The sequence below is a fragment of the Panthera tigris genome, chromosome C1 (assembly GCF_018350195.1).
Source record: "Panthera tigris isolate Pti1 chromosome C1, P.tigris_Pti1_mat1.1, whole genome shotgun sequence".
Classification (NCBI taxonomy): Eukaryota; Metazoa; Chordata; class Mammalia; order Carnivora; family Felidae; genus Panthera; species Panthera tigris.
The window spans coordinates 25,030,573-25,052,244 of NC_056667.1; the positions used below are offsets into that span (position 1 = coordinate 25,030,573).

The 21,672-nt window shown below is 52.2% G+C and overlaps 1 protein-coding gene across 2 annotated transcripts in view; it reads left to right on the forward strand.

The window, feature by feature from the left end:
- The window catches only part of ZNF362 (zinc finger protein 362), a 38,397-nt gene extending 17,059 nt beyond the window's left edge, over positions 1–21,338 (forward strand). For both annotated transcript variants that reach the window (XM_042996368.1, XM_042996366.1), the window contains 7 exons: positions 708–771; positions 959–1,205; positions 5,372–5,693; positions 6,452–6,676; positions 15,515–15,593; positions 15,705–15,863; positions 19,532–21,338. In XM_042996368.1, the coding sequence (XP_042852302.1) occupies positions 708–771; positions 959–1,205; positions 5,372–5,693; positions 6,452–6,676; positions 15,515–15,593; positions 15,705–15,863; positions 19,532–19,648 (1,213 nt within the window). In that variant the 3' untranslated portion in view covers positions 19,649–21,338. The remainder of the gene's footprint in view (positions 1–707; positions 772–958; positions 1,206–5,371; positions 5,694–6,451; positions 6,677–15,514; positions 15,594–15,704; positions 15,864–19,531) is intronic.
- Positions 21,339–21,672: the final 334 nt, after the last annotated feature.

Here is a 21,672-nt window from a genome sequence, read left to right on the forward strand (position 1 = left end):
CCCCCAACTGCCCTAGCCGCCAGCCTCCTCAAGCCCCTCCTTAAGCACAGTGTGTGGACACGTCCTTGTAGGTAAAGTGTTGCACGTGCCCGTGCTTGCTTCTTGAAGATAACTTTCCAGAGGTACAATTTCCTGGGTCAAAGGGCAGTAATCCTGTGGGTCTCTGTAAACCATCTTGCCAAATTGCCCTTCAGAAAGGCTGTATCTGATGACCCAGGATGCCCCCCATGTTCTGATGAGGCTGTCTGCACTCAAAGGGGCAGGGGTCAGAAGGGCAGGGATCAGGGTTGGGCGCTTGCCTCCGTTCTGTGGCCATTTACGAAGTTGCCCCAAGACTCCCCAGTGTGTCTCTGTCGGGTGGGGTGGGAATCAATCCATGGGTTCACGGGGGGCTCTGCAGCTTCAGGCCCTTCTGGGGAATGGGGATCGGTTTGCGGGCATCGGGGTGATGGGGGACCTGGGAGCACAGCTGGCCTGTCTCTGACTTTTGCCCTCTGGGGCCCACGGAGGGAGACACTGAATTCCTGACTTCTCAGCCTGGAGACGTGGTTGCCCGGGCCTGGTAAGGGGCCTGCCCTGCTGCAGGGTGAGGGTCCTGCAGAGGTGGGGGTCCCAGACGTGGGGCCAGACTTGAGTGGGTATAGCTGACGGGAGCTCGCCCCAGGCGGCTGGGGAGGGTCCCTGTGACAGTCGCTCTCTCCCCGCAGGATGGCCGAGCCTCGATTTAACAACCCCTACTTCTGGCCCCCTCCTCCCACCATGCCCAGCCAGGTAAGACTGAGCGAGCGTCGCCCTCCGGCCGCCCTCCCCCTCTTGGAGCTGCTCTGCTTTGCCCCGGGCTTCGGCCCGGCCCACGGGGCTCCGGGCTCAGGGCTCGCGGCTCGCGGGGGACCGGCGGCCCGGGGAAGGGGCCCGGCGCGGCCCAACCCCCTCAGTGCCTCTCCTCTCCCGCCCGCAGCTGGACAACCTGGTCCTGATTAACAAGATCAAGGAGCAGCTGATGGCGGAGAAGATCCGGCCGCCTCACCTGCCGCCCACGTCGGCTTCGTCGCAGCAGCCGCTGCTGGTGCCGCCGGCGCCGGCCGAGAGCAGCCAAGCCGTCATGTCGCTGCCCAAGCTGCAGCAGGTGCCGGGGCTGCACCCGCAGGCCGTGCCGCAGCCCGACGTGGCGCTGCACGCGCGGCCGGCCACCAGCACCGTCACAGGTACGGCGGGCCGGGAGTGGGCGGGGCCGGCGAGGACGGGGCGGGGCTGAGGGAGCCCGCCTTTCCCAGGCCCCGGCCAGCCTGGGAGGACAACCCTCCCCTCCCCGCCCCAGCCTTCCCCCACCCCACCCCACGCGTGACATTGACAGGACGGGGGCGGGTCAGTGCCAGGGAACTTAGGGAATCCAGAGAAGAACCTTGACCAGACCCGCTGTGGGTGAGGGGGAAGGGTTTATGTGCCGGGAAAGGTTGGCTGTTGATGAGGGAAGCGAAGCAGGAAGAGGGAACCGCACGTGCTACGCGGGTGTGTGTGTAGAAAGCAAGCGTAGGATGGGTGGAAGGGCCAGATGCTGATGATACATCACAATGACTACACTCACGATATGGCAGCTGACTCCAGTTGAGCACCTGCGTATAGCCAGCAGTGTGCCTTTATTACTCCCAGCAGTCCTGTGAGGTGGGTAGTGCTAGTATTAGGTTGAACAGTCGACCATTTTTGACTTCTAAGACAGCACTTTCGTGTGCACCCTAACCTCTCCATTTAACGGATGAGGAAAGTGAGCCAGAGTTGCACAGTCGGTAGGAGGCAGACACAGGCGGTATGGGTCCTCAGAGCCCATGTGGATTCTAGAGTCCATTGGCTCTAGCTGGTCCTGTTGACACTAGAGAGGAAGCCGACCAGATGTGAAGGGCCTTGTGGGCCACCCCTGCAGTTGGGACTTTACCCTCCGTCAGTGGGGAGCCGTGAAAGATTTATAAGTAGGGGAGGGAGATGCTCAGAGTTGGGTTGGAAAGCCGAGTCTGGCTGCGAGGTAGGGACTGGCTTGGTGAGAGGGAAGGAGGCAGGGAGATCTATAGGAGAGGGCGGTGGCCTGGACCAGGCAGTGACAGTGGGGATGGAGAGAAGGGGACAGATCTGAGACACGTTGAGGGAAATGGACAGGACTCGATGCTAGACTGGACATAGGGGTGAGGAGCAGGAAGAAGTGAGGGGGCATCCCAGGCACCGCCAGGGAAGTGGGATCACAGGAGGGGGTGGGGGAAAGAGGTGAGCTCAGTGTTGAGTGGGTTGGGACTGGGGTGCTGGGGGCATCCTGAGGCATTGTCACGGGGCTGGGTCTGCCTGATGCCTACCTCAGAGCCTGGTGGACAGGCTTTCTCTGGAGGCCACAGCAGCCAGGCCTTTGTTCCTCCCCTGGCTCACCCCTACCAACGGCCGGGTGCCTCTCTCCTCATTCCCCCCTCCTCTCAGACGCCCAGGAATTATGGGGCCCAGTGAGCCTCCCTGAGGCCCCAGTGACACTCTGCGCATTCCCCCCTTATTATGACTTTATTAAATTTATTTTTCTCATTATAAAAGTAATATTAAAAAAGTAATATAAGCATATTAAAAGAAATTTGGAAAAAAGAAAAACTAAGGGAAAAAAACCACTCATAATCCCAGCTCCTAACCCAGCCGCTTAGAGAGCCCTTTGGTTCATTTCCTTCCTTTTCCATCTTTTTTGTTTATTTTTTAATATGTGTGCGTATTTTGCTGAGCTTGTAGTAGGGCTGTACCCATTACTTTAACTTGCTGTCATAAGCATTCTATCATAAGCATATTTAATGCTTTTTTTTAATTATAAAGGTAACGCATAGTCCTTGCAGAAAATTGAGAACTCGCAGACAACCTGAAAGGAGAAAAAATTAGCCCTAGTCCTACTACTGTTGGCATTTTCATATGTTTTCTCTATAATTTATTTTGTTTTATCCTTTAATCACAGATGTAAAAAATGAATGAATTCACCAGGTAAAAAAATCAAGTAATATAGAAGCAGCTAGATAAAGTATGGAAATGTCCTTTTGCCAGAAAAGTATTCTTCCTCCCTAGAGTGAGCCATCTTTTATACACAAATTGAGTTGGATGCGTCTTCTCAGATCTCTTCCTGTACATTTACACACACATATGTATTGTCTATTACATACATATGAGGTTTAGGCGTGTGTGCCTTTAAACAGATGGGTTCATACTGTCTATGATTTGCTTTTTCACCTGACAACGGCACATTCGGGCTTCTCTCTCCGTCACTGCACAGCGTCTTTCTTGTTTTTGTGGCTGCCCAGTCCTTCACAGTGAGGATGGACCACATCTCTTTACACAGCCCCTGCTGAGGACAAACAGGTTGTGTCCAGTTTTGTCTGAGCAGAATTTTATATGGAAGGTCCCTGTACACAGACATTTGTGCTCATGGGCAAATATTTCCTTGCGGGCAATTTCTAGGAGTTGTGCACATTAGGGGCGCCTTGGTGGCTCAGTCAGTTAAGCGTCCGACTTTGGCTCAGGTCATGATCTCACGGTTTGTGAGTTCAAGCCCCGCGTCGGGCTCTGTGCTGACCGCTCAGAGCCTGGAGCCTGCTTCACATTCTGTGTCTCCCTCTCTCTCTGCCCCTCCCCCATGCAAGCTGTGTCTCTCTCTGTCTCTCAAAAAATGAATAAATGTTAAACTTTTTTTTTAAAAAGTTGGGTACATTGACACATCAATGGCTTGTGCCAAACAGCCCTCCACTGAGGGTGATAGATGTATCCTTCCACTGCCAGTGGGTGACACAAACATGTGTCCATCTCTGGAGCTTACCTTTTTCAATGCGTAGATTTTTGGTTTCTTTTTTATTTCTTAAATTTTTTATTTTTTAAAAGTCTTTATTTTTGAGAGAGAGAAAGAGAGCATGCACACAAGCAGGAGAGGGGCAGAAAGAGAGGGAGAGACAGAATCCAAAGCAGGCTCTAGTCTCTGAGCTATCAGCGCAGAGCCCGACTTAGGGCTTGAACTCACAAACCGTGAGATCATAACCTGAGCCAAAGTCAGACACTTAACTGACTGAGCCACCCAGGTGCTCCTGGTTTCTTTTCAAAAGAAGCAATGTTTTAGTCATGCAATAGATACCGTTTTCATCTTTTGTCTGTTTAACCTGGTATTGTAATGTTTCTAGTCCCCCTCCCCCTTTTTTTCAGTGTTTATTTATTTTTGAGAGAGAGAGACAGAGTGACAAAGTGCAAGCGGGAGAGGGGCAGAGAGAGAGGGAGACACAACATCCCAAGCAGGCTCCAGGCTCTGAACAGCCAGCACAGAGCCCGATGCTGGGGCTCGAACTCACAAACCTTGAGATCATGACCTGAGCTGAAGTCGGATGCTCAACCGACTGAGCCACCCAGGCGCCCCTGTAGTCCCCTCCTTTTTAAAAGAATAACTTTTATTAACAAAAGTTTATTTTATTTTTTTCCTTTTCCCTTTTTTAAAGGTTTTTTTTTTTTTTTAAGTAATCTCTACACCCAGTGTGGGGCTCAAACCCACAACCCCAAGATCAAGAGTTGCACACTCCTCCAACTAAGCCAGCCAGGCGCTCCTATATATATATCACAGAAGTTTCTTAAAAAGTTCATTGTCAAAGAATCAAAGTATAGCTAAGTAAAAAAAACAAAATAAAACAAAACACATTTTAAAAATTACTCCTAATTGCATTATCCACATCACTTTTGGTACATCTTCTCCTACTTACTTTTTCTGTGCATACGTAGGCCATTTTGTTGTTTGTTTTGTGTGTATATTTTGTTTTACAAACATAACCTCTTTTTATTTTTACTTATTTATTTTTAATGTTTATTTATTTTTGACAGAGAGACAGAGCTTGAGCGGGGGAGGGGTAGAGAGAGAGGGAGACACAGAATCCGAAGCAGGCTCCAGGCTCCGAGCTGTCAGCACAGAGCCCGACACAGGGCTTGAACTCATAGACCGCGAGATCATGACCTGAGCCAAAGTCGGACGCTCAACCGACTGAGCCACCCAGGCGCCCCATAATAACCCCCTTTTTAATGGACACTTAATGTTCAGTAGAGAAAACTGATCACAATTTATTGACCCCTTCCCTAATGTTACACATTTCAGTTCCTCTAGCTTTTTGCTATTGCACATAACACAGTAGTGAACATCTGTGTGCTTGTTTTTTTTCTGCAGTTTGAAGTATTTCCAAAGTGCCTGTTACCAACCCAGTTTAGTCCTTAGGTATCTAAGGCATCCTACACACACACACACAGCCTCTCATTTAGTTCCCCCTGGGGTGATTTACGAAGGGAAGTGGGGGTGCTTAGAAAGGCCTCTGCAGCTGCCCCCACCCCATGTCTTCCACAGGTCTGGGGCTCTCCTCCCGGACCCCGGCTGTGAGCACGTCTGAGTCGAGTGCAGGCACGGGGACCAGCACCCCGTCCACGCCCACCACCACCAGCCAGAGCCGCCTCATCGCCTCGTCCCCCACCCTCATCTCAGGGATCACCAGCCCCCCCCTCCTGGACTCCATCAAGACAATCCAGGGCCATGGCCTGCTTGGCCCCCCCAAGTCCGAGCGTGGCCGCAAAAAGATCAAGGCGGAGAACCCAGGGGGGCCGCCCGTCCTCGTAGTCCCCTACCCCATCCTGGCCTCGGGCGAGACTGCCAAGGAGGGCAAGACATACAGGTGGGGGTCTTGGCGGGAGGGGGTCCACGTGGGCGTGGGGTGGAGGCTCACACCAAGGGGTGCCCTAGGAGCCCAGCAGCTGGGGCTGGAAAGAGGGACTGCAGAGGCTGAGGGTAGGGGCCAGGTCCAGAGGAGCGGGGTCTCCTGGTGAGCCCCACCCACAGCCCATTCACAGGCAGGCTGGGGCTATCCCCCCATGCATATGCAGGGTTGCCAGAGGCCAACCTCACCACAACCTGGTGTCGTGGGAGTCCTGTTCTTCCTCCCTTCAAGCTCTCGACCCTCAAGTTGGAATCATCTGGGGAGCACTCAGAAAATGCCAATCCCAGGGCAGCACCTCCAGAAATTTTGATATAATTGGTTAGAGGGCGGACATGCAGAGGGCCAGTGAGCCCCTCTTGAAAGCTCCCCAGATAATTCTGATGTGCAGCTGGGAGGACTTCTTACTCCCAAAGTTAGGGCATGTGGCCCCGGGCACACCTTCCCAGGATTGCCAGGCCTGTCTTCCCTGGGAAATGGAAACCGTTTCCCCCACTGCTGGGAATGGGCCCCTGGGGGAAGAGCCTTTGTCTCCAGATTGGAGGGTGTCCAGGCTGGGAGCCTGTACCCCTGGGCTCCTCACAAGGAAGCTCTGTGCCCAGGTGCAAGGTCTGGGTGCTGTGGAAGGTGCCCTGAGCTTACTGGTAGGGGGCAGGGGCGGGGCGGGGGTGGTGGCGGCGGCCGTCTTCCCAGGTGTGAACGTGCCTCTTACCCCACAGGTGTAAGGTGTGCCCGCTGACCTTTTTCACCAAGTCTGAGATGCAAATTCACTCCAAGTCACACACCGAGGCCAAGCCCCACAAGTGCCCGCACTGCTCCAAGTCCTTTGCCAACGCCTCCTACCTGGCCCAGCACCTGCGCATCCACCTGGGCGTCAAGCCCTACCACTGCTCCTACTGTGATAAGTCCTTCCGACAGCTCTCCCACCTCCAGCAGCACACCAGGTGAGTGGCCCGCCTGGTGCTGCACCCCCTGCAGCCGATTTCAGCTCAGCACCTGCGCCGGGTGCATGGACCTGGTGCAGGAGGGGCAAGGACCTTCTCTAGGTGCCCACTGCCCCGAGGGTCAAGACCAAACTCCTTTACTTGGCATTTGAAGCCTTTGGTGATATGACCTCTGTGGACCTCACTGGCTTCTGCTGTCACTACTATGCCACCCTTCCCACCGTGTCTTATCTGCTATGTCCTTTGCCTGAAACACCCTCCCCCATCTTTATCCTTTTTCTCTGGCCTCTCCTAGCCATCTCTCAGTCCAGCCTCCCCACGCCCCGACAGGCCCTACGCATCCCCATCATGGTAGCGATAGGCTGTCTCGTCCTTGCCGGCTTCTTTTCCCAACTTCCAAATACATTGATGGCTCTTGAAGGCAAGGTCTTGGTCCCCTCCATCCCCATATCCCCAGTGTGTGGCACGTAATAAGCATCTGGGCATTTGTTTAATATTTGTGGAATAAATAGAACTATCTTTTATAGGTCATGTGATTCATCCATTTGACAAGTATTTGCAGAGCCTCTACCATAAGACAGACATGATTCTAGGTTCTGGGAGCGCAGCAATGAACAAAACAGACAAAACTCCCTGTCCTTATAGGCGTACAGTCTAGTCGAGCATGTCAGAGAGAGATTCAGAAATACAAATGCTTTCAGGAAAGACCAGTTTTTGCAGGGGAGTACAGACATCAGAAAGACTGACTATCCACCCGCCAAATAAAAACACCATAGGTGTTTAGAGAAACAAACCAAAGGTTACCAAGATTGCAGTTCATCTCTTCAGAGGGGAAGAAACACAGAGGTTTTCTCTCCCCTGGTGATAGCATCTGTGAGCATTGCTATGGGTTGGCCGCTATCTGCTTTGTAAAAGTCAGGGGTAATGTTTTTGTGTGGAGCTTGTAACTTGCAGGAAGTGCTCAGATGTTTTCTCTTTTGAGGACTGATGCTAGACAGAGAGACCCTAGTTTTTATTTTTAGGTTCTTAAAAATTGTTGTTCTTTTTGTGATTTATTCATACACATCCATTGCCTTTGTGTGCTTTATCGCGGGGCACAGAGTGCTTTGTCTGTTCCTTGGACTCGGAGGCATAATGTGTAGGTTTGATGGTAAGAAACAAATGACAGAGTGCCAGTAGGACAAGGCATCCGTGGTTTCTCCTGGTCCTGAGCCTCCTGAGGCATAAGGATCTGACCACAGAACTTTCCGCAGGTTTCTGATTTTTTGTCATTACTTTGATTATTTTTTAAAGTTTGGCCAGTTTTCTGGACACAGGCACGAGTAACGAGGTACTGATGAAGAAAGAAAGTCCTGCTGGTTAGAGCATACGATACTAAGGTTTGAGAGCTAACTTCTGTCAGATTTCACAAAACCCCTGGGTCCTCCTTTTAATCTGTGTGTGTGAAAAAATTCCTCATGATATTATTTAAGATCAGTAACCTAGAAGGATCCAGTTCACCTGTTGGGTTGTGCCTGTACAGCCTGTGATGGAAAGGGTACCTTGTTTTTGGAGACACCCCCCCCCCCCAACCCAGTGCGTTGGTGTTTCGGGCTGGCAGGAGTAACTTCATGTGTAACCTTGAAGGCTGGGGTTCCATAAGCCAGGGAGCAGATCTGGTCCAGTTTCCTGGAGCCTTAGGGAGTCCACATTCCCACGTGTGAAGGACAGTCCTTGTGTTTTACTATCAGGCTTATAGTAATCTAATACTATAATTAAATGAAATTTGTCTTCAAATGTGACATTTCTGGCATGGTGGTGGTTACAAATTTGATTTACCCAATTATATCCTGTTGGGAAGGAGGACAGATTCTTACTGGCCCTATTTACCAAACTAATGGTCACGAAGAGCAAATGGTCTCAAATTGTTGGCAGTTGGTCGGAGCAGGTTTTTTTTTTTTTTTTTGATATTTATTTATTTTTGAGAGAGAGAAGGAAACAGAGTGTGAGTGGGGGAAGGGCAGAGAGAGAGGGAGACACAATCCAAAGCAGGCTTCAGGTTCTGAGCTATCTGCACAGAGCCCGACGTGGGGCTTGAACTCAAAAACTGTGAGATCGTGACCCGAGCTGAAGTCGGTCGTTTAACTGACTGAGCCACCCAGACACCCCAGTCTGAGTATTTTATTCCTTGTTCAAAGATAGCTTAAATTGAGGATTAGAGGTAGATCAAAGAAGAAATGGGTTTTCTCATATGCCCTTTAGGAACTAGAAATTAACCCCAACTAAATCACTTTCATTCCGTCCAAAGTCATAATTCCTGTTCTGCTGATTTCGGGTGGTTAGTCTGCTTTGCCAACTTGCCTGCTTCTGGAGTGAAGACTCTGGGACCCTGGCTTGGCCTCACACAGTGTCTGCTCGAGGTGATGGTGTCCGTTTGGAAGCTGTGCCCATTCATCTGTTCTCTGGAGCATAAAGAACTAAGTGCGTGTGCTGTAGTCCTCTACTGAGCCCATAATCTCTTGATGTCTTCTTCAGAAGACTCAACTTCAGACCTGAAGCAGAGGTCTTTTGGCAGGTGTGAGGGGGACCTCAGATCTGTTGCTGAGACCAAATGACTCTGGTCCATTTATTGTAACAATCAACAATGTCAGAGTGGAGGAGAGTGTAGTCTTTTATTACGATATATTGCATGATCAATATTTAAGATTAAGAACAGATTTTAGGCAGCAAGGGCATTGACCCATCTTCAGACTCTTTTAATTTATCTCATAAGATGTGTTATAACTGTCACTAATTGGTAAGTGTAGTTAGTTAAATGTAGAACAAAATCTTTTTTTTTTTTTAATTCAAGTTGTTAACATACAGTGGAGTATTGTTTTCAGGATTAGAACCTAGTGATTCGTCACTTACATATAACACCTGGTGCTCATAAGGACATATCTTTTTGATTTTTATTGTATGTGAAAATAAGTTATTGTTTTTTGGTCTCCATTTTAAAAAGTGCCCAAATGTATATATTTATATTATATAGCATATATAATTCTGTATGATATACTGTATAATCGTATAAGTTACATATTATCATACATATAAAATGAATATAAGTGTATAATACATTTTCTGTATGTATATATGCACATAAAATATGAAATTAATGCAGGGAGATTGGCCATCTCTTCTTTTGATTTGCCAGCTGCCTTACAGTAGTATCTTCATAGGACAGCCCTCGCTCTAGTGTTTGGCTAATTAAAAATACAGAAAATACAAAACGCTCAATCATTTGGAGCATCCCCTCTTTTAGTAAAGCAAAGAAGGAACTCTTTGGTGTTGCCTGGTGGCCATCTGGAAAGTCCAAGAGCGTTTGGGTGTAAAAGATACTTTGATAACATTATTCTGATTGGGGGCCTGGATTCGAGAAGGCTAGGGCACAAGGTGGGCAGCCTAGGTAAGGTATGAGCATTGGTTTGGTAGTAATGGGGCACCTGGGTGGCTCAATCGGTTGAGCGTCTGACTTCAGCTCAGGTCATGATCTCGCGGTCTGTGAGTTTGAGCCCCGGTTCGGGCTCTGTGCTGATAGCTCAGAGTCTGGAGCCTGCTTCGGATTCTGTGTCTCTCTTTCTCTCTGCTCCTCCCCTGCTCACGCTCTGTCTCTCCCTCTAAAAAATAAGTAAACATTCAAAAAACAATTATTTTTAAATGGGGCACCTGAATGGCTCAGTAGGTTGGGCGTCTGACTTCGGCTCAGGTCATGATCTCACGGTTTGTGAGTTGGAGCCCCGCATCAGGCTCTGTGCTGACAGCTCAGAGCCTGGAGCCTGCTTCACATTCTGTGTCTCCCTCTCTCTCTGCCCCTCCCCCACTCATGCTTTGTCTCTCTCTCTCTCTCAAAAATAAACTTAAAAAAAAAAAAGAAACACAGTAGCAAGTAGTGATAATTAGGACGAATCCTAGTTTTTTCAGAAGTAAACCTTTGTTTTAAAATACTCATCAAGACCGTGACCAAAAAAGCAACAAAAATTTCACAGGCCTTTGAAGGAGGGGATTTTGCTGATGTTCCTTATCCAGGGATTGCTCTCCATTCCCAAGGACACACATTTTTTTTTTCCTCGAGTGATTTGAGTGCATAATGGTGGGAAACCAAACAAGCAATAGAAGAGGGTCCTATTAACATTAGAGACAAATTGTTAGTCATTAGACAGTGACACATATAATTAAACCGATGTGTCCTCACCCAGTGACAAAGAGGTGGGTGTCCCGAATACAAGTTCCAGAATCCGTTAGACAAACAAACAAACAAAAAGCTAAACACAAAGAAGCAACCAGATTCCAGGTTCCTTGTTTCCTGCCGTTCCACAGAGACTCTTTCCTGCTTTTTGCCCCTCCGTAGAAAACCAGACAGTCAAGGCACATAATCAAATCCATCTTCCAAGGGTGATGCCAGTAATGAGGGGAATAAAAGAAGGTCACGTCCAAGGCTGAACCAGCCCTGGTTACATAATAGAAATAGAGTTAGAAACAGGTTGAGCAAGATGACTCTGGTTATGGAGAAAGATGTGCCTGGAAACATTCTGGGGGGCAACGTAGTTTCGATGTGCTGAAGCACTTTGGTGGGGCTCTCTTCCATGAAAGGAAGACAAAACAAGTAAGGAAACACAGGTAGCTGGCAGAGTGTTCCAGAAGTCCAGAGTTCAGGGGTGACCCCATAAATAATAAAAACCACATGTATTTCAAAAGAAAGTCAGCAGAACTTTGCAGAGAGTCTGGTCAGCGTAGAAAAATGGCATCTGTCACACCTGCGACAGCAGTTAGCACGAGTGCGAGGTCATGTACCTGCAGCCTTACAAGGCAAAAGTCGGGGATCGCACCCGTTTTGTGAGTGGGTAGGTGAGGTCTAGGAAGAGGCTCGAGTGACCGGATGTGTTTGTCTATTCAGGCTGCAGACCGGTTTGCATTTGTTTTCTCAGCTATGTGACGTTTGTGTGCGTGTGCCGGGGTAGGCATACTGGTGGCAGGGGTAGGCGTCATTCCGTTTTTCTCGAGTCTGATGATCGTAACGGTAGTCAAATTCTACCCACAACTAGTCTGTGTCCAGGACGCCCGTGTGCCTGGCCCTGAGGCGGGTGTTTCCATACGAAGTCCTCCTGTAGTGTGAAGCTGTGTTTCTAAAGAAGAGGTAGCGAATCTGAAAAGTGGCACAGAGAGTGAGTCATCTCAAGGAAGGTTAACTTGTGCTGACCCTACCGTTGTGTTAGTTCCAAAGCATTCACCCGGCTGAAGTCGTTCAGTGTAATTTATTACCTGGGAAATAAAAGAAAAAATGAGAACTGATGAATTGTCCATAATTTTATTTAAACATTGAATAAATTCTCCTTGTTGGTTTGTATAACTTGTTTATCTTAAATAGAAAGTATCTCATGAACACCCTTTGAAGAAGTCACTGAATCCTTACGGTCATTACAATCCGTATTATTATCGCCATTTTTGGACTGAGGAAACTGGGTTGAGGGAGGCAAAGTCACTTGCCCAAGGTCACTGTGCTACGAGGAGGCAGAAGTGAGATTTGAGCCCAGATCCCCCAGGAGCCCGTGCGTCACAGGGAAGAAGGGGCTGCGGAAGAAGCTCCTATGGGTGGAGGTGCCAGCTACCACAGGGCGAGTCTTCGGGGCCCCAGGGTGGGGGGCTGCGGCGGTCCAGGGGCACTGATTTCAGCTCGGCCCCCCTGCGCTGCCTGTGGTCCGCACATGTGAGCACATGTGGGGAGCGGGCTGGGTGCTCCCCTACAGAGAAGATGCCCTGCGGAGACAGGAGTCCGATGTTGGAACTGAGCAGGGGTGGAGTCGGGGGAGGTGTTCCCGGCAGGGGCGGCAGCATGAGCACAGGCTCAGACGCTTGCTGGGGGGGGTGGGGGGGGGCGGTGTCTTCATGTGCGTAGCTCACTGGAAAGTCGGAAAGACTCCTTGCCAGGGAGAGCAGTGGTGGAGGGGAGGCTTTGGAAACCAAGGCCTTGAATGCTGGGTCACAGGGTTTGGACTCTGTCCTGGAAAAGGGGGAGACAGTGGAGGTCGCCAGGCAGGGCCATGACGAGGTCAGATCCCTGTGCTGCTGCTGTGGTGGAGGCCAGGAAGGGAGAGGCTGCTGCTGGGAGTCCAGGGAGGAGGCCAGGCAGCTGTGGTACTGGGACTGGGAGGCCACAGGGGGCTTTCCCACTCCAGAGGGCTTGGCTGGGGCCCTGAGGAAGGACCTTTGGAGGGTGCAGTCAGTCAACAAATACTTGCATCCTATATCTGAGGATGGACGTCATTGGCTATGTTGAGCATATTACTGTTGCCAATGACCGACATCAGAGAGAAAACCCTCTTTGATTCAGTCCCTGCCTATGTACAGGGTCCTCTTGGCTGGTCCCTGGGGTGATGCTGGTGAACAAGACCAGGGGAGCCCTTGCCCTCAGGAGGCAGCCCAGGAAACAGTGACTAGGCAGTGACAAAATACACATTGCTTGGGGGTGGGCTGCAGGGCCCAGGCCTGGTGTGGGGGCTCAGGGAAGGCTGCCCAATCGGGGGCTTTTACGCTGAGAACAGGAGTGTGGGTTTTCACCGGGTATTAGCTGGGGAAGAGTGTGCCCGGAAGAGGGGGCAGCCTGGATAAAGGGAGGAGCTTGGAGTCTAGTGGAGTCGGGGAGGCTGGTGGGGCCAGAGGCTGGGGGCGGGGGAGAGGAGCGGTGGGAGGCAAGGACTCTGGGGTGAGCCCTGGAGGGGTTAAGACAAAATCAGCACATGCCCTGGGGTCCCTTAGTCCCCTCTGCCACCTGACCCCAACTGAATGAATTCCCCAGCCCTGGAGGGGGTGAGGGGAGGATGGAACGGAGGGGTTGTGTCAGTCCAGATGGCCCTTAAGGTCCTTCCATTGTAGGGACAGGGTGCCATGGTTGGAATGATGTCTCCAGATACATGACACCCAGAAATGTGCAGGTAGAATGGGGTTCTCAAAATCGGGCCAACCAGCTCCACTTGGCAGGTTTCTGTGCAGCCTGTGAACTGGCTCTGGCCTTGGCATCTGAGCCTGGGCCCTGTGCTTGCCCTCCTCCCTGTTGCGTAGAGGAGATGGTGGGCGGGGAGGGGAGGGAGGGGAGTGGCCCCTGTACTGAGGATGCATCCGGATCACAGGTTTGGTGGGCAGAATCATTAGTCAGACAAGGTTGCCGGGTGAGAAATGGATCTTGGACCAGGATGTAGGGTGCATAGGAGCAGGGAGGTGAGGCCAGAGCACACGATGAAGGGCCTTGAATGACACACTAAGGAATCTGGACTCTTCCCGTGTTCACGGTAGGCAGCCAATGTCTTCCTGATGGCGGGGAATGTTGTTTATTCAAGCCTATCCAGCATGGGGCCTGCTGGGACAGGGACCTTAGTTTGTTTGATGAGTTGATGGGCAGAGCAAGCCGCCTCGGTGAGGTGGCCTGGGGCATTAGGGACACTGTGTGGCCAGGGCTGGGTTCTCCCTTCCCTTGATGCTTGGTGGCAAATTAGGCAAACAGCGTTCAGGACGGCCAGCATTTCACGGCCCACCTACTTGGCAGAGAGGATTTGCCAGAACAGGTGACTGAAGACAAGCTCAGGCTGATGGCGGAGGGCTTGCACGGAAGATGGGGCTCTGGGGCGTCTGCGCACCTGTCCAGGCCCACCTCCGTCCTCACCTGGGCCCCCTGGGCTGTCAGGCAGGCACGAGCAGCACCACTGACCTGAACAGAAAATCCAGCCATCCACCTTTGAGTCATCACTCTGGAGTCACCTGCTCAGTGAGGCCCACCCTGACCTTGTGTTTAAAACTGAATCCGCCCCCCCCGGCATCTGTGCTCCCCCCCCACCTTATTCTCTGTCTTCTCACAGCACTTATTACCTTCTATGTGGGATTTACTTACTTATTTCATGTTTGTTGTTTGTTTCCATGAGGCAGTGGTTTTTTTGTCTGTTTTGTTCATTCTAAGTACCAAGCGTGGTCCCTGGCACAGAGCTACCCAGCGTAATGAATGTTGAGTGAATGAATGAATGAATGAATGATGGTAATACTGGCAAGTGTTGACTGAGTGCGGACTTTGTGCCAACACTTGGCCAAACCCCTTAACACCTATTATCTAACGTAATCTTCACAAAGCGAAGTGAGGTCATATTTTTATGCTCATTTTGCAGATGAGGAAACCGAGGCTCAGTGATTTTTCCCAGGGTCGCCCAGCTAGTAGCTGGTGCAGCCAGGATGAGAACCCAGGAGTGGGAGGGGACAGAGGGTTCACAGGAAGGACAGAGAGGGCTGAACTGCCGGGCCTCCCCGTCCTGCATTCTCTCGGTAGCTGGGGGTGACCAGGTAGCCATCCCAGACATGAATCTGATGTGGGGACAGGGCAGGGGACAGAAGTTGGGGGCCAGTCAGAGACATTTCCTTCTGAAGGCAAGAGACAGAGTGGACAGGCACGTTCCTGGCAAAGCTGTGGATCTGTGTTCTTTCAGTGGTGGTCTGTAGGTGGGTTTTTAAGAAGAGAGGGGCAGAAAGCAGTCAACGTGGGCCCCTGAGGCTGGGGGACTGGGCCGGGTCTCTGAGTGGGCGCTGGCGGTGGGCGGGGTTCAGCAGGGAGCTGTGGGGAGCAGGAGGGCTCTGGTTACAGACCGGCAATGGGAGGCCAGAGGAGGAAGGAGAAGGGGGTACCTGTGAAGTCCCCGGCTCTTGCCTGGGGCTCTCTGGGGAGTGTATGGAATGGAGGCAGGGCGGCTTGGGAGTCAGATATATGGTGGAGGCCATCCAAGGGCCTGGGGGGCCGGAGCCGGCCCACGGTATCTGTCAGGGACTCCACCTCACTGCCCATTGCAGAATCCACACAGGCGACAGACCCTACAAGTGCCCACATCCTGGCTGCGAAAAGGCTTTCACTCAGCTCTCCAACCTCCAGGTGAGTACCTGCTTGCCCCTTGCCTGCCTGGCCCCCTGCAAAGGGAGCCCAAGCCGGGGTGGGGCTGGGGGGAACCCTGGCTGGCCCCTGACCCCTCTGTGCTCCCCACAGTCTCACCAGCGCCAGCACAACAAGGACAAGCCCTACAAGTGTCCCAACTGCTACCGGGCCTACTCGGACTCCGCGTCCCTGCAGATCCACCTCTCCGCCCACGCCATCAAGCACGCCAAGGCCTACTGCTGCAGCATGTGCGGGCGGGCCTACACCTCGGTGAGTGCCTGGGGTCCTCGGGGGACCTCTTCCTCTCCCGTGGCCTCAGCCATCTTGATTCTCCCCACTTTGCAGACAAGGAAACCGAGGCCCAGAGAGGGGAAGCGACTCCCTGAGATCACGATGAGTGGCAGAGCCAGGGTTTCGGCTCCCCAGTTCTGTTTCTGGCTGCCCTGGGCCGAGCCTCCAGCCTCTTGGCAGCCTGTAGCCGCCTGGTTTCCTCCAGGCCCCGGAACACTGAAGGCAGTGGTGGGGGGCCAGGCACCCTGCTCTCCAGAGCCAGAGCCGGGGAAGGGCCTTCCCCGCTGGGCAAGCTACAACCCCCATCGTGGCCACGAGAGGGCGCAGTGGCTCGGCCCAGAGCTTCATCATTTCAGGAAAGGCCTGAGCAGTACCAGAAAGGTCATCTCATCCAACTCTCTGTCCCTGGGTGGGAATTTCCCTAAGCAAGGGCCTTTCAGCAAGAAGAGGGAGGCTGGGCAAATCACCTGAGTGTGTGTGCGTCTCCAGCTAATCAGATATTCTGGTTAATAGACCCCCATGCAAATCCAGACAGAGATCACTGAGCCTCAATTTCCTCATCTGTAAAATGACGAGGTAACAGTTCTCAACTCACAGGGCTGTTGGCCAGCAGAGCCAGTGCCTAATAAACATCCGCTAATACAATGATTTATTCTCTCAGTGTTTACTGAACACTTGTGCCAGGCTATTGGGAGTCAGGATGAATCAAACAGACATATTCTCTGCCCCCAGGGAGATTGGACTCTACTGCTGGAGACAGATATTAAACAAGTAACCAACAAATAAATATGGAATGACAAATTATGGTAATTGCTGTAAGCAGGGTTTCTCATCCTCGGTGCATGTTAACATTTGGGCAGGGTACCTTTGTGCTCGGGGACTGTTTGGTGCATTGTAGGATGTTAGATACGTCCTTGGCCTCTGTGCACTAGCTGTCCCTCCCCAGGCTGTGACAACCCAAAATGCCAGACGTTGCCAAGTGTCCCGGGCCAGGCGGTGAAGTCACCTCCGCCTGAGAACCACTGGTCTGAAGGAAACACAGGTTGATAAAGCAGCAGGGGAGGCTAGAACAGAATTGGGAAAGGGACGTAGGTCTGGGTAGGTCAGGGGAGGGGGTAATATTTCAATGAAGCCTTGAAGGGTAAGGAGGGTGAGAAACTTCGAAGCAGGAGCACACCCTGAGGTGGAACAAGCGTGGCAGTTTCCAGGGACTGAAAGAGGATTAGGTCACACGGGGCTGTGGGGCCTTGTTAGGGAGTTTGGATATTTGCCAGGTAGAATGGGAAGCCACTGGGGGGAGGGGACTGTCCGGGAGGATATTTTTGAGAGGTCACTGACTGGAGGGGGCACACGTCGGGCGGTGAGGAGTATGGCAGGTGCCAGCCAGGCCTGTGGTTGCTGAGCACTGGGTTCATGACACTGCTCCCTCCCTGGAGTTCAAAGGGCAGAGGAGAGTTGAAAGACAGAGGGCAGAACCTGCAGGGAAAGGGCCCCAAGGGGAGAGGCAGGGCACCCCAGAGACCTAGGAGCCCCACTCAGCCGGCTGACCGTCAGCTGGCGTCGGCCTCAAGTTCTGGACACCCACCTCCTCACATCTGCTCCCAGGGGAGGGACCACAGGCGTCCGTGACTGAGATTCTAGATGGAGTCTGTCTGAATTCTGGGGGCAGCGGGGGTGTCCCAGTCCACCTGACTTGCGGTGACTGGACTCTATAGAACTGGGCCTGACTGGACTCTCTAGAACAAGAATAATTACCTTTATTTTAAATTTATTTTTAAGTAAAGTATAGTTGGCATGATATTTTTTTAAGTAGGCTCCATGCCCAATGTGGGGCTTGAACTCAGGACCCTGAGATCAAGAGTCACATGCTTTACTGACTGGGCTAGTCAGGTACCCTGACATCTTTTTTTTTTTTTTTTTAATGTTTATTTTATTTTTTTGAGAGCGAGAGAGAGAGCGCGTGAGAATGCACATGCAAGCAAGCAGGGGAGGGGCAGAGAGAGAGAGAGAGAGAGAGAGAGAGAGAGAGAGAGGGAGAGAGAGAGAGAATCCTTAGCAGGCTCCGTGCTGTCAGCACAGAGCCTGACTCGGGGCTCAAATTCATGAAGCGTGAGATCATGACCTGAGCCGAGATCAAGAGTTGGACGCTTAACCGACTGAGCCACCCAGGCGCCCCAGTGACAAACCTTTAAAGGAAAAAAACCCAAAAAACATTTTAATGGATTGAATTTTAAACTACTTTAATACATAAAAGAAACATTTTAGAAGAGTGAACCCCCACGTTCCCATTAGCCCCCAGAACCATCAACCAATCTTGGCTCATCCATATCCCTATTTTCTGTCCCTATAATGTCTCTGTAGACATTATGTTGTTTCATCTGAAAATTTTCACTCTGTCTCTAAACATCAGGACTCCTCTTTTTTAACATGTTCACGGTATCTTTACAATTCCCTTAAGTCCTTGGTACCATCAGCTACCCGGTCAGCGTTCACATTTTCTGTCTCCTGAATTAGGCCAGCATTTTGTTTACTTCCAATCTGATTTTGTAATCAAGATCCAAGGAAGGTCCCTACATTGTACCCTGTCAATATATCTTTTAGTCTGTTGATCCCCACCCTGTGCCCCTGCCCCCACCCGGGTCATTTTTTTCTTTGCAGTGTATTCACTGAAGAGTAGTTTCCTAGTTTGCGTGCTGCTGAGGCTTTCCCTCTGGTGGTGTTTGATAGCCTGTTGCCACCGCATTTGAGGGCTTCCTCTACATGACTGATTCTGAGCAAGGTGATGTTTGAGACCGGGGGACTGTCCTGTGGGGCGAGTGGTGGCTCACCAGGTATTCCCACTTCCTTCTACCTGAGTGTGAGAGCCTCCGGGCCTGCAGGTGAGCCCGTGGGTCCCCTCACGCGCCCAGTTGTGGGTGCCTCAGGTCAGACTTGGCAGAGCCGTGGGGACAGTCAGGGGACGAGCCGAGCATGCCCAGTTTGTGCTTCCCCAAGTCACCGGTCCTATCAGGTCCGGCTTCTTCCCAAGGGAGGATTGCGTGGGGGGGTGGGGTTGCAGAGGCCGGGGCTCCCACCACCGCCTGGAATCCAGAGTAGAGACTGGGGGAGGAACAGTCCCCTTGACCCTTACCGCGTGCTGGGAGCTCTATCTGCCATAGCGACCCTTTGAGGTGGTTCCTTCAAGAGGAGGCTTGGGCATACGAGATGACGTATCTGAGGTTCCACTGCTACGAGGTGGCAGGACCCAGCTCAGACCAAGGCCTCCTGCTTCTCCCTCGCTGGAGCACCGGCCAGATGGGGGCGGCTGTGCTCGATTCCCCAGGCAGGCTGAGGTGCAGCCAGTTGGCCTGGCCCTCAGGAGGTCCAGGTGGGCACTTCCGAGGGACGAGCCTGGTGCGTGCCAGCTCTCCAGCTGGCATGCTGTGGGCTCACAGTCTGGTAAATGGGCCAGCACCCACGCATGGCGGCAATGCAGCATCATCGCTAGAACCGATGCTCACTGCCCACCTGATGGCCTAGAGCCGGGCTGCTCGCCACCAGCTGGCCCACCTACCACGGAGCCCTCCCGTGGCCACTTGTGGGAACTGCAGCCTCCCCTGCGTGTCTTGCCAAGGGTTGCATGTTCTGAATCTCACCCCTGCCCACAGGAGACCTACCTGATGAAGCACATGTCCAAACACACGGTGGTGGAGCACCTGGTGAGCCATCACTCGCCCCAGAGGACGGAGTCCCCCGGCATCCCGGTGCGAATTTCCCTCATCTGAGCCGACCCAAGGCGCCGCCCCACCCTGCCCACTGGCAGACACAGACCCAGGCAGCACCAGGCCCCAGCTTCCTCCAGGGGCCCTCCAGGAACAGCCGAGCTCTCTCATGACCTTCCTGACCTTCCAGAAAGCCTGGGCTGCAGAAGCCCTGCCCGGTCCAGCTCCGGGGGCGGCCAGGCCAACTGCAAGATTCTGGACTGTTTTGGTGGCATCCAAAGACGATCTCAGAGCACTTTGAACCTCTCTGTTGGGTTTCTTTTTGTTCCCCACCCTCCACTTGCTTCACTGTTTTTGTTTTTAAGTTTGTTTTGGAAATAACAAAAAAGATATTTATTGGCCAAGAAGTTGGTGCTGCTAAGACCGAGAAATTAAAAGAATCGGACAGATGGACACAGAGAACCAGAGGGCAGCGTGGGACCTTCTCTTGCCACAGCCTCAGGTCTTGAGGGAAGGCTCAGGCCTGGGTTTCTGGACTGCAAAGGGGACCCCCCCCCAGGTGGGAGGGGACAGGAAGCATCTGGAGTGAGCCACTCACCCCTAGGTGCCCAGCTCCAACCTCTCGGGCTACACCCTGGGCATTACTGAGCAGAGGGATGAGGCAGCTCTTGGGGCTGCCCAGGCTTCAGGAGGCAAAACAGGAGAGGGGCTGGGAGATCCGCAGGACCAAAGGGTGCAACGTTGGGCTGGGCTGGGCACAGGCCCAGGGAAATGGGGTGAGGGTGGGCTGGGTAAAACCTGGTCCTCCACTGCCCTGAAGACCACCCCAGTCTACCTCGGTGCTGGCCAGGAAACCTATTGGCTACCTCTCCCACCATCCCAGACTGTGGGCAGGGGGGTGGGGAGGGAGTGGGCCTAGGCTTAGGACCCCCCCCTCCAGAATTTCCTCCAGATGGGGCAGTGCCCAGGGAGGGGTTATGTGTCTTCCCTGTCATGAAGGGGGGAATCCCCAGTCCAGGCCCTAGGCCCCTCGGCAGGGAAGGGATCCTCGGGGAGGAGGGTCCCAGGAGCAGACCCTGCCCTCAGCCCCCACAGACACACCCCGATCTGAAAGCCATGCGTGTCCATGTATATAGGAACTATGTACAGAGCCCGGAGAAGCCCCCCTTCATCCCCCGGGGAAAAAAAAAAAAAAAACTAGACAGAAACTCATCTATATATTCTGTATCTGGAGTTCCGTTTTGAATATTAACTGTGTTATTTTTATACACTTTTTAAGCCTTAACTCGCCATTGATTTACCAGTTTAACGTTTCCTGGGGATTTTTTTCCCATGGGGTTCTCTGCCCCAGCCCCCACCCCTTTGTTTGACTTGCGTCGTCGGATACTCAGTATTGTAGCTTTTTGTCCGCATGTTACTACCCTGTAAATACGCTGTCATACATACTGTTAACACCCCATTTGCTTTTTTCTATGGGACCTCCAGGCCACCATATTTAGAACTAGTTACCTTATTAAAAAAGAGAAAACAGTCTGTCGGCTTCTCAGTCTGCATCTTGGTGGCAGGGAGGCGAGGGCAGGTGCCCCTCGATGCTTCAGGAAACAGGTTTGCATTCTATTTAAGAGAAGGGGTGGGGAGCAAAATAAAAATCCAGTGTGGGGGAAGACACTACATGGGGCGAGAGACAAAGAATTCCAAACCCTCTGCTCTTTGTATTTCTCTGTTGTGAAGAATAAACTGTACCTGCACCTGGGTGGCGGTCGTGTCTAGCGTGCTCCGTGCGAGGGCGGGGCTGGGGGGCACTTTTCCATTGCTCCTCTCCCCTCCCCCGCCCCCCAGACTTGGGGAAGGAGGGAAATGGCCCCTTCCCGTGGGCTGGCCTCACCCCAGCTGCTGAGCCAAGTGCTCGGTGTCTGGCACCCTGTGGCCCCCTATGAAGGAGGCAGAAAACCAAGAGGGGTTTTTTTTTGTTCCTGTTTCATTGTTGTTGTTGTTTTTGCCGAGGATCATGCTGTAATTAAGTGGCAGGAACACACGTCTCACCCAGGTTTGTCTCATTCTGAATGAAGCCTTTTTGGATGTGTGGG